This window comes from Synchiropus splendidus, chromosome 8 (assembly GCF_027744825.2).
Source record: "Synchiropus splendidus isolate RoL2022-P1 chromosome 8, RoL_Sspl_1.0, whole genome shotgun sequence".
NCBI classification, from domain to species: domain Eukaryota; kingdom Metazoa; phylum Chordata; class Actinopteri; order Syngnathiformes; family Callionymidae; genus Synchiropus; species Synchiropus splendidus.
This window is the reverse complement of record NC_071341.1, coordinates 16,923,005-16,935,803: the sequence shown is the minus strand read 5'-3', so window position 1 is coordinate 16,935,803 and position 12,799 is coordinate 16,923,005. Positions and strand designations below refer to the sequence as shown.

The window sequence follows — 12,799 nt, the reverse complement described above, 5'->3', positions numbered from 1 at the left end:
TGCCGTCCAGTTTTTGGGTGAAGCTGTTTGTGGCGATGCTGAGTGGAATGGACAGGCTGTGTTTTCTGGATTACGATGCTCCAGGGCCACGCAGCACAAATCTGTACCACCAGGCTGCTGCTGCGGTGTCAGAGGAGGTCGGTAGTCAGGTGTCACACCGACCTGGACGACCGCTGAGTGACTTGGAGGGAAGAAGAGCTTAGTACAGATCAAAACTGTCTGGGCTGTCACAGATTTTTTTCATAGGAAAGCAAGGTCATTGTTGTTATTGGAAAACAATGTCAACAATGTCATTGCAAAACAATGTCAAAATATTGCAGTGGTTGTTTACTTCAACAAATAAAAGAGCTAATGTGGGCTTCACTTGCCAAGCAAAAAACATCTACATGCAGCAGACTTACAGTTCAGGCTGTCAATAGATATGTTTTAATCTCAGTTAATCACTGAAGCTAAAGCGACGTTAACTTGATTCATGCCAACTTTTACACATATTCAGTTTCTATTCTGAATGTAACTTGGAGGAGGATTTAATCAACACAAGTATGGCTGATAATACAATGTTATCTTTCGTAGCATGTTGTTGAGCCTCTTCAGAGCCTCTGAGGTTATTCTAAAGAATGTTCTTGACAGTATCTGTTATGTTGGCTTGTTGGAGTAAGCAAATGTCTGCATGAGGCAAGCATTATTGGCCACTCACTCTGGTGTTGATAACATCTTGCCTTAAGTCGCATTTAAAACAGATAGGGACGTGTGATTCATTTGCCATTAATCACACTCAGCTTTAGTGTGAATAATTGAGATTAAAATATTTATTCTATTGACAGCCCTGGGGGCTCTTTGCTCCCGCCAGAGTTAGGCTTAAGTCTAGCTTAAATTGCTGTATACTCAGTGGATGGTGGATTCTTAAATGAGGTTAATTCTAATGAACAAGTTGATTGTGGTGCTTACACAACTTATCCCAGCTTTACATGAGTTATGTGCACTTGCTGGCGCCACTATTTGAATGTAATATGAGAATGGAAGTTCATATTGCAGCTGACTGTAGGTCTGATTTCTGGACAGTATTTAGAAGAATGGAATTTTTGTTTATCGTCATGTACACAGCTCAACACAGTACACATGGCGCAGCAGGGGAAATAATTTACATCCTCTTCAGTGTGTTGAAGGGAGTGATAACTGTCAGCTCATATTTTAAAAATATCCAGAGCCTTCCAAACAAGATGAAACAATAGGGGAAGACTCCACACGCTGTGGGACACACTTCCTCTGATAACACTAGAACGGCAGTGTCAAACAATGCGTTTGTGTGTCTGTAACACACAAACAGATGTAATATCACTATGTCTGTTCAGTGTTTACAATGTGTTTATAACCAGATTGAACTGCTACGACATCAGATTTTCAAAGTTTCCTACCCAAGTTTCGATTGAATGATACAATAAATATAGATTTTCTGCAGTGGAATTATCTGAGGAGCAGAACAGAACAAAACAGCCAGCAATCAGCCCAAATGTCCTGGGAGAATCTAATGAGCGACATCACTCAAAGGTTCCCCTCCACTTCTGTGCTGCCACTGAGCAATGCCTGTCTTTTGACCCCGTATCTTCTTTTGTGGCCTGTTGCTGGGAGAGCTGCCCGTCCATAAAAGCCACCATATAACACCTTCTGCTCCGTCTGATCCCTCCTCTCCCTTAATGCACAGCAGTAATAGGACCTCTCGGGGCGGTCGATGAGAAGTTCTGAATCATTAATGGAGACTCCTTGTGGTTTTGGACCAAAGCTGTAAAAACTATATAAAGTTTTGTGGAGGAGTAAAAGACGAGTAAAGTACTGTTCCACTGATGCTCTTCTGAAGACAAGCTTGTGTGGCAACCTTCTGGCCAGCCTCTTGTCTCTTTGTGGGCTCAAACAATAACAACAATGCCGCAATATTGCTATGCAAAGGCACACAATACCCTGAACAGTTGCAAAGACAATCATTCAATTACAGACGCAGACAAATGGCAGAACACAAACCCAACTCTGTGTCAGATAATCTGTCTGTTATGGTACACACACACACACACTCAGAGGTTCTGCTCTCTATATTGTCTTCACCAGCCCATGAGCAAAGGCCCCACAGCACCCGCCTCGCCTCCACTGTCCCTTTTGTCTGCTCGTCTGGAATCCAGCTCCTGGTGCAAGGAGGCCAGCGAGGGGGACAAAACCCTTCACAGACAGCGGCCTGAACACATATACACACTTGCTCCTGCACAAGTGCACACGCACTGAACTGCTGCAGGCAAAAATCACCATTCCAGGTTTTCACATCTTGTCACACACTGTTCAGAGCAAACACAAATTAACTTGTGACGTCATTATGCAGCTACTACTCCCCCTCATATCAGTCCTTAAATATTTTAATTCTATCAGCGCACCTTTAAATTGACTATTCCTGAATGTAATTGTTCTGGAAAGACAGTGAAAAAACTCTGGATATAAACAGTGCATTCAGTTGAAGTCCAGAAACAGCAAGAGAGGCTTACGATACGCCACTGTGAGACGAAAAAGTCACAAGGCGTTCTCAGGTTTCTCTTCCTCCTGACAGGTTGTACTTAACAAACACAGAACAAAAGCTCAACAGAACAGCAGTTACTCTTAGTTCAGATTTCTAATCTCTTTTGCTGCAATCAAATCAGAGACTGGAAACAGCACCTGTAAATCAGCTCACCAACACCTTGGCAGCAGTTTATTAACACATTGTTCAGAAGCCTTCAGTGGTAACAGAAGGGCAAAGTTTTTATTTTCTAATTCTCACTTTTTCGTCTCCTTAAGTGCTGCGCCCTCAGCTGGGTCCAACATGGTGTGTGTGGGCCTGGTTGATGAGCCCATGTGTTGAGTCATTTGACCATGTACCCAACTGTAGTACTTCTAAACTCAAGTGCATGTGACATGAAGAGGAAGTTCGTAATGTGTCTGTAAAAATGCTGACATGACAAATGCGGCTGTCCGGTGCAGTCAGAGGAAGAACAAGAGGAACGCTGTCATTGTTCAAGTCTGCTGGTTGGAGAGCAGCTTCCTGGTGTCGCTGGATGTCGGGGAAACGACTTGCAGTGGTTGCATTTGGATGAGTAGCTGCAACCAAAACAAGCTAACCAACAACATGCATTTCCCACAGACAAAAATGTAAACAGTTGATGGCTTGATAAATCTAAAGGCTATTCTACTCCACTTTTAGGTTAAGGTAAAAAACAACATTATATAACTCATACAGGCGAGTGGTGCTGGAGTGACGGCCCTATAAAGCATCAGGCCTGATTAGATGAACCCAACAGAACATCAATAACCCAAATGTGTCTACAGCGTCACCACAAGCTCGGAATGGTTAGCTAACCGACGTCAATAGTTATCTCTGAGTGAACCAGTATTGATCCGGCTGATGTAAGAGTCAAGGTACTGATGATAGGAACGTATCATCAGATAAGAGGGGTGGGCTGAACAAAGAGAGTCTTGTCCGAACTGTGGGAGTAGCTCCGATCACACGGACTGAAGGTTCCACAAACACAAGGGAGTCTGATGTCAGCTGTGACAAAGGATGAGAGAGAGAGAAAAAAAAACTTCTTTCGTGGGTCTCAACGCAACGCATTGCCATGGAGGTGCTTCTGGGCCACCCAAACTGCACCTCGAGCACCTGACCATGTCACACGAAGAGTTTCTGACCCACTGCACTGCAGCAGGTTAGTTTCAAAAGATTTCGTGTCAAGAGAATGAGTAACTGTATTGCAGACCGGAGCGATTCAGATGGAGACTTCAATATTCTGAATCAGATCATCCTTAGTATCTCCAGTCAGTAGCCCGAGTGGCACTTCATAATTTCAAAGGGATGCTCCATGTATGACGACATGTAAACAAAACACCACTGTGGAATGTGTATTGGACCGTGAGACGCCATTCTTGTCGTATAAAAACACTGAAGACGTGTGTACGCCTCTAGCTGCATGCCCCTCATCGGTTACTATTTTTTGGGTCACTTTTAATTGAACACAAATTAAAGTGACATACAAACAGGTCAGAGTGGGCACACACACAAACCAGAGCTGACACAGACGGGTATGTCCTTAATCTTAATAGGTCCTTTCACAAAAAGATTGCTGCGTGACCTAGAAAGTCGTGCGAAGGTTAATCATTGATCCAGTCCATGTTACTTAGCTTTCAGCTTTATTCCTTATCATAGGGTCAGTTGGGCCTATAAGCACTAGGGATGGATCGAGAAGAATCTCAACCACGGTCCACTTTCAAGCCTTGCCACCTTTATCATGGTTCTACAGTTATTCTCCACCTTGTAAGTCCAGACTTTCGTGGTGAAACGTCCGACTCCATTCTGAACCCAGCAGTAATGTAACTGACTTTTTATGTTTTTTCTTTCTCCGTGGTGACGGGAGAACTGGTCCCCGTGACCCTACTGTTTCTACAGTTGGTATAAACCTGCTCGGTCCAGGAACGCACAAACCATGACTTCATGGTACCCAGTTAGTCTTTGTTCACTTTGATAAGTGATAAATTTCAGCTGTTCCTTCTTTCCAAAAAGTGCTCCCCTCTGGACTATGTTCTCCAAACAGACAACGGCTAAAGATGTTGATCTTATTGAGAACACATCATCTTCAGCACCACTTTCGTTCACCGGCATGAAGCGACAGATGCTGTGTTTTTCATTTTGGATTTGAGACTAACTTGCACGCTTATGGTAAGTGTTACTAACTTTGATAGTTGAAGAAACAACTCAGTAACACAGTTGACTGGCTTCTTTGCTGTGAGTGTGTGTGGGAAGAGGAGGACCAAGTGCAGCTGCGTTGTGAGTGATGGATGAATCAACGCGTCAATATAGATCTATAGTGTATAGAAAGAATGTGCCCGAATCCATGTAATTGCCTCACATTGGTAGATCATCAACACGTTCAAATTGTTCATGATTTAATGTCATCGAATCGCCCACCTCTGTCTCCGGACAAATTAGGTGGAACGGAATCAATTCTCACTGTACACCTGACAGTCTCTCACGAAACACAGGTTAAAAAAATGGTACGCAGTATTGTTCTCCTTCACTGACGAGCGCAGTCACAATTAAAATCCAAAATCAAACTGACAGAGAAACTGTGAAGGCAACATAGCTAAGTCATTCACAAAGAAATGAAATCCACTCACCTTCTGTAGACTGGTTGGGTTCAGTTGTGTTTTGTCGATGATCTTAATTGCAACCTGTGGGAAAACAAAAAACCTGTTCAATTCTCTCTGCAACATAGATGTATTTTCAAATAAAACCACCACGTGAGTGAGAAATGTAGAGCATGGCCTGAACCTTGCAGCACCTGGACCGTGATGCTATTGGATTAGCAAGTGTATTACCCACACGCGCTTGTGTGCGTCTGATCAGTGACAGACGTTAGATGAGTTTAGATCTACCAAATGACTCTTTCCACATCCTGTGTCCAGGATTACTGAAGTCATTCACCTCACTTTGTTCCTGAGCAAACACCAAGTTTCAGTTTAGTTGCAGGGTTTTGGCTGATATGAGTTGCCATATCTAGTATACCAGGACCTGTGGCAGCCAGAGAGTGAGTGAACATAAAAGAAAAGCACCCACAGACAAGGTGGTGTGTGACTTGTGATCATGAGAGAGGATCATGTCGGCTCTCACATGCTCGAGCCAGCAGCAGATATGAGGATTGTGGACGGAGTCTGGCAGGGTCATCCACTCAGTCAGCATGAATGTAGGTCAGTGATTTAGCCAGAAGACAGACAAGTGTTTATAAGACGCAGACAAAGGAGGGACGTGACTGGACTACGAGGCAGGATTGCCTAGAAGTATAAATAAATGAAAGGATTTTGAAAGGGCGCGTTTTATTCCACCTTTCATTACAGGAGCATGTGAGGGACCCTGCCAAGGATGTTCTCCTGAGCAAACATGAGAAGCATGCGGGACATGAATGAGAAGAGGAAGCATGGTTGTTATGGTTTTCATGACTTTGTGTACACAACAGGGCCGACTTTAATGTCAATCATATTCATCCATCAATGACACACTTCTACTAGATATTCCAGCTGACTTTGGTTCTCGTTAAGACAATATTAAATTACAGCTGAGGACACTACTTTCATTACAGAAACTAAAATGAAGAGTGGGACTAGTTCAAGTCCAGGGCTCTATTGACAGAGAACAGGGTTCTATTCCATTTCTCTATTCAGTGTACCTGTTCTTATTTTGGTTAAGTATGGCAACAGCATTAATCCACAGCTGTAGTCACATATTTACATGTTCTTTGGGTGTACGTACCTCTCTGCCGGTCAGAATGTGTCTGGCCAGTTTCACTTTGGCGAAGTTTCCTTTGCCGATGGTTTTGAGAAGACGGTAGTTCCCAATATGCGGCTGCTCGTCCGAGCACAAGGCGATGGAGTTCCGACACCGGGCGCCGAGTGAGCGGCTCGACCATCCGGTGCCCTTCTCCGAGCGGCTGGCTGAGAGTGAGGTGTGCTGAGGAAGACAGCAGAGCAAGACGTCAGGTTTACAGTTAAAAAAAAAAAAACACACACACATGAAACCAACACGATTTGTCTGGCATTCACTTCCAAAAAATGAATCTTGGATCTTCTGTTTTTTGGGGAATTGGTCTTCATGAACAAACTTCTGCCACTCCAACTAATAACAACACCGCCACTATATGTTCCTTATAGACTGTCCTCGTGTTTCAGACTGAAGTAGGCATAAAGAAATCTGGATTCAGACCATTACACCTTCACAACAAAATCTTGTGAGCGACAATAACTTCAAGTGGTGTGAAGTTTCACCCCACACTCTTAAAAAAAAACATTTTTTTCAGCAACAAATATATCTGAAGAAACACTCCAATGAGTGAAGAACAACCAATGAACAGACACCAGTCTTGTAACACAAACTGAATTGAAACCACATTCCCACCTCCCCAGGTCAAGTTTGATGATGGGTTCTGAGACGTTCCTGTTCCAGACTACAGACAGGGATTCATCATTGTTATATGTTGATATCACCGTGGCAGGCTTTCTTCGTGTCTCAATGAAAAACCTCATCATCCTGTTTCACTCTCTGAGAGGCATCACCTTGTTAAAGGTGGTGACATCATTAGTGATGCAATGATTAAATCACCCATGTTCCAAGCAGCTCAGTTCAGCCCATAATGTGACCTTCACCAGAGTCCTACATCTATGGGACTTGATAGGCTGTTTTTCTCAGATGACATTCTTTCTCAAATTTTGGCACCAAAGGCACGTGGAAGCTATTTTATGGATATGATTGTCCACTATAATATTATTACATCTTGTTTATTTGTTATATCACAAAGTGTCCTGACTACAGCACGGTAATACATAACCAAACATCGGTTTCTTGCCTCATCATCCACCACTACTGAAAATGTGAATGGAACCTGGCCATAAATTCAAGTTATTACAGACAACCTCTTCCAAGTGATTGTGCTAAAAAAGAAGAAAAATGTTTGGAAATCTATCTTTTTTTCCCCATCAGGTTGAGAACAGACCTCAGGGCTTTTTGCCACCATCAACAAATTTTGGATCAAACTCTAAAATACAATTCGTGACAACGGGTTTCCGGAAAAGATCAGATGTTTTTCTCTCCAACAATGGGGTTGTGTGTACCTCACCAGAGCGAAGATGAGCAGAGGGCAGAGCATGTAGCCAGTGCGTTTCACAAGACAAACTCATGACCATTCCGCAGACAAAATGCACTGCCTTTAAATGGAGTTAAGCACATCACCTCCGGATGAACTTCATCTGGTAACACACAGATGATCATCAGACCGGACGATCTAGTGTGAAATCCGCAGCTTCCCACTCTCAGAGGCTTTTACACATTTGTTGGCAAAGCAATGTTCTTGCCCAACACCTCTGAGCGAGTGTGTTGTTGCAAAGCTTTTACTGGTAATGACTATTTGGACATTCAGACGGCATCACATCACCAATAAACCCTGAATCGACCCTAATCCCAGACTCCCTTTGTGAGACGTCTCTGACCTGAAACAGGCGCGAGAAGAATAGATCAGAAGTTGTAAAAAGGATTTTCAAGTTGGATTGGAGCTGTGAATCTGCTCTAATCCCAAATCCCACAATTCAGATTAAACATACAGCCGCGAATCGCAGCAGCAGTTCTTGGGAAGTGCTACAAGAAGGAAACTAATGAAATGTCTTTCAGTCCCAATCAAGCTGCTTCCCCCAAGTCATGAATTCCTGATGAGTCTTTCACCTTCAACACTTTCTCAGCCCTCCCCCGAAGGTTCACCCTTTCCCTGGATGGTCCCATCCCCCAGACAAATCAATTTGCTCTCTCTAGTCCTCTCACCACTCCTGGACCCGCCCTGTCTTTTGTCTTGCGCCACTATTTTCATTTTTAGCGCCCCGGAATCAACTGAGGTTCCAATTCACACCCGGGTCTCCCCTCCCCCTCGCGAAATGTGCAATCTCCTAGACGAACACATTCCAACCCCTCACTCTCTTCTGTTTGTGTGATTCATAAGATATAAAGGTGGTGAGTTGCACAGCGAAGCGAGGCAGTATCTGATGATATTGGTCCCATCATCAATATCTTGATGGTATTGCTTCCCCCCCAGACTTGTTCAGGATCGAGGGCCCTGGTGAGTCGTCTATGGGAATATCAACGCCTTTTGACAGGATTGTTTAAGAGGTGTCCCAACCCTACCTGAAGGCCCCACACCCCATGAATCTAGTCCTCAAAGAGGTTCTCTTCTTCGACTGTCCTCCTCACTATCATTTATATCAGTGTCCTTCTGAGACACTTTGTTTCTCCATCTTTCACACCCAAACCAACAGCACTCACCCACGTCTTGCAGCCGCGGACACATATTTTGACCAATCAAATGAAACTCACAGCTTGAATTGGCGATTTCTAAAAATAAATCCTATTCAGTTATTGTGGAAAACAGTTGGAAAAATTGGGTGTCCTCAAGGCATCTTGCTTACCCAATAAGTAGGCCGGCCCATTTTCAGTACAAGGCACCCCTGTATTCCATGCTAGGTAATACACTGAGCCAGGCACAGGCCCAGCCACAGTCTATTAAATTTGGTGTGTTCAGACAGTATATTTTCAGACCAATTGAAAGAGCTGATCAGAACCCTGGCCAGGTTGTGAAACTTAATTCTGGGTTGCAGTCTGAATATAATTGTCCACTGTAAATCAGCCAACCAGTCTGATGAACAGCAATTTGGTCTTCGTGGAGGCAAAAATTTGTTTTGTTTTTGTTCTTCACTCGTCTTCATGTTTGGTGTCACGATGTCGACTTAAGCTGAACTCCTTCAATACAAACACTGACTCATGCAGTAAAACAAAAGTTCTGTGAAGAACAAACATACATATATTGGCATTCTCATTTTCTTTTTCTGACATTTAGAAACCCACATTTTAAAATGTTGTAGCGGAAACGCAGCCTGTTACCAAGTGGCAGGAGGGTCGACACTTAATAACTTTGATCATCTCTCAAAACTTGAGGGCCACACACAGAATATGCCATACATGCCTTGATTGAGACCTCGTGGCCTTGACCACTACAGCACTTTTCGCCACCCGGACATAAACTGAAATCAAAACGAATGAAGACTCATTAATCTAATTCTAGAGTGGAAGTTCCAGCTTGCATCCGCTCATGTTATTAATAGTGCATCAGAGAAGACGGAAGACACACCAGTGTGTTATGCAACAATGACATGACTCACTCATCTGTCACCCGATAAAATCCACGAGTTTTTTAAATCCTTGCCAGTTCACCAAGAATGACAGCTGGACGTCATCTCAGTGGTGTGACAGTCAGATGGCGACATTGCGAAAACAATTACTGCGTCAAGAGTAGAATTCACTCCCTGATGCACAGGAGACCACGGTCATGTGCTGTCAGAGCCACTTGACCACCAGGGCTAGCTATATCCCAATGGTAATAAAAGAGAAGTAAGAGTTCCCTTTCACCAGTAACTTTAGCTATGTTGAGGAACCCCACAACACCCCCTCGACCAGCACAGAGATGCAGACAGATAGCTGAATAACAGCATTGAGAGACGCAAACAAAATTATTGATTCACAGCGATACAAAACCATTATAACAATCTTGGGCTTAAATCGACTCAATCAGTTTTTAACCCAAATTGCAATCTATTTTAGAGAAAAATAACAGTATTCCATTTGGCAGATTTTATAATCAAATGAGTGAAAGGCACCACCTCCACCAGTCTCAAGTCCATTGATGCACATTATCGTTCCTAACTTCAGGTGAGCACTGGAGAGAACCTTTGCGCCATACACAAGGCGTCAATACATGTTCCATATCTTTAAGAAAACACATCATCAAAGCACATCATTTCTGAAAAGCAGTGACAAACATAACCTCAGATTTTCACAGGAAATACCTCAGTAAATAAAACTGCAACACACGTGTTGAAGGCTTATAAATGAACAAATAAGAGATGCAACCTCTCAATGATTGGAGAGGTTATTACAGCACGAGGTAGAAAACCCATTTTAAACTGCTAAAATCTTGTTTAACAATACAGTCCCCATTCCAAGATCAACAGCGACAGGAAATCACTTTCTTGATCAAATCCTCTGGATCCGAACAACATCGGCAAAAGCATGCAGCAGCTTTGTGCGTTTGCATGATTGGGATTCTTCCGGAGTCAATGCTAGACAGCAGAACACAAATGCACATGAATGGAAGATGATAGTTATCAGGCAGCACACTATTCACTAATCCAGGAGTTAACAGCTTCAGAAATCAGTATCTGACTTCATGTGTTAAAAGCACTTCCCCTTTATACTGAAGATACTATCGAGGCTGTAAGCGAGTCTTGTTTTTGTGAGGAGTGTTTCATGAACTCAAAAGCAGCCTAACACAAGACGACCCTTTGACGCTATCATGGCTGACAGAGGCCAAAAGGTCTATGCAGGCAGAGGGGTGGACCAACATGTGGAGCCTGAAGAGAACTTTGGTGCAGATGAGGCTGTCGGCCTGCCTGTGGCAAAACCTGGCCAATGCCCAGGTATTGAACTATAGGGCCACAACGTAATGTGGTTTGGTCAGAAAAATCCTTCAAATTCAGCTTGGAACTTTCAGCTGTGAAAGCAACACAAACACACAATGCTAACTCCAGTACACTAGTTCAGGGTCTACATGTAACTTCAGCCAAGCACAATGTTGCTATGTTTGGAATTGAAGTAGTAGGACTATCTGAACACACAGCTGATCTTATTCAGCTTATTTAGTTTTTAGGTCCTATTGTTTCTTATGCTTTTAGTCATGTCATATTGAAGTTCACGTTATCGTTGCGCCTTTTGAATTGTTTCGTTTTGCTCTTTAAATTTTAGTTTTTGTTTGAAAACAGAAATATTTAAAATGTTACAGAAACTGTTTTTTTGTATCACAGTGCTTTGAATTTGTTTAATTAATCTATTGACATCACTTTGCTGCAAACGTGTTCGTCTGAACGTGTTGTATATGCATGGGGACTATTTGTACCTACTATGGTAAAGAAACCACCGAGGTTCTGTGTGAGCCAACAGAACAACAGGCCTATATCACTGACCTATTTCTGGCCAGTGATCAGTCGTCGGAATCCGATTGCATAACCCAGGTTTCGTGAGGTGTTACTTGAGTAGCATGTCATCACATTTCAAAATGGTGTTGATCCCCAGCCGGCACGGAGACTTGCTTCCAATGTTTAATGCAAATCCAGAACAACGGACATGTTCCGGAGGATGTGACTGTTCAAGGTCTCACTGACGGTCCAACACCCTTTGGGTATGTTACAGGTACCACACACTGCAGTGGTACACAGCCAAAACATCTGACATTCATGACCTGATGTAGTAGGTCACACACATGCCTCCTCACACATACCAATGAGCCATGACCAGCTGTGCACCAGCAAACCTTGCCCACCACACACTTTGGCAACAAACATGTTTATTACTGAAGCAGTAGTTTAGAAGGATAGTCATATTCGTAGTTTTACCGCAGAGTGAGACAGCTCTCCCTCAGTCACGGTTGAAGACAATTTGTATTGATTTTCAAGTTTCACATTTTCTACACAAAGAGCACACGTTTAATCTTAATTAAATTTAGGGTGTATGTCCTTAATCCATCACAGAGACAGACAACTACTCACACAGAGACAAAGAACGCTGGTTTTTGGATGTAAATGAGAGTCTCAGGAGAAAATCCACAAATAATGGAGGGAAAAGGATTCACAGAAAAAGCTCATCACCCAGTCAGTCATCTTTAGGAAACACGCCTCTCGGAGTCGATCACATGGGAAGACTATTGCTGCGTCAGCATTCACGTGCGATGTTAAACCTCCAAACAATGGGCCGCACCCTCGGGGGGTGGAGGGGCGTCCCGCTCTGGCGCGTGTGCTGGCCCGTCACTATGTACATGAGGGTGTGTGTGCGTGAGTGTGTGCGCAGGATGTGTGACGGTGAGGAACTGCTATAACCTTGGGTGCAACTCAACCATACAGCTTCCTCTTTGGTCCTCGATGACATCAGAGCGGCCAAACTGTCCCAACAACAAACACACACAACTATGCCTTCATGATGAAAACAGATGAGTCATCATCTGAATGTTTTAGTTCATACGAGTGTAAGGTACAAGTGGACATACTATCACGGTATCAAACTCATTGAGTACACCCACAGTGATGCCATTATGACCACAAGACAGCTGCTGTCTCACATCTACATGGGTCAACCTGTCGGCTTCACCCAACTTGTCTG

General features: G+C 43.4%; 1 protein-coding gene across 11 annotated transcripts in view; it reads right to left on the bottom strand.

The window, feature by feature from the left end:
- The window catches only part of mark4b (MAP/microtubule affinity-regulating kinase 4b), a 38,638-nt gene that overhangs the window by 18,529 nt on the left and 7,310 nt on the right, over positions 1-12,799 (bottom strand). For all 11 annotated transcript variants that reach the window (XR_008415669.1, XM_053872660.1, XM_053872659.1 and 8 more), the window contains exons 2-3: positions 6,311-6,508; positions 5,182-5,235 (exon numbers count right to left, since the gene is read on the bottom strand). Coding sequence is in view for 10 of the 11 variants with exons in the window: in XM_053872660.1 (XP_053728635.1) it covers positions 5,182-5,235; positions 6,311-6,508 (252 nt within the window). In the remaining variant the exon portion in view is untranslated. The remainder of the gene's footprint in view (positions 1-5,181; positions 5,236-6,310; positions 6,509-12,799) is intronic.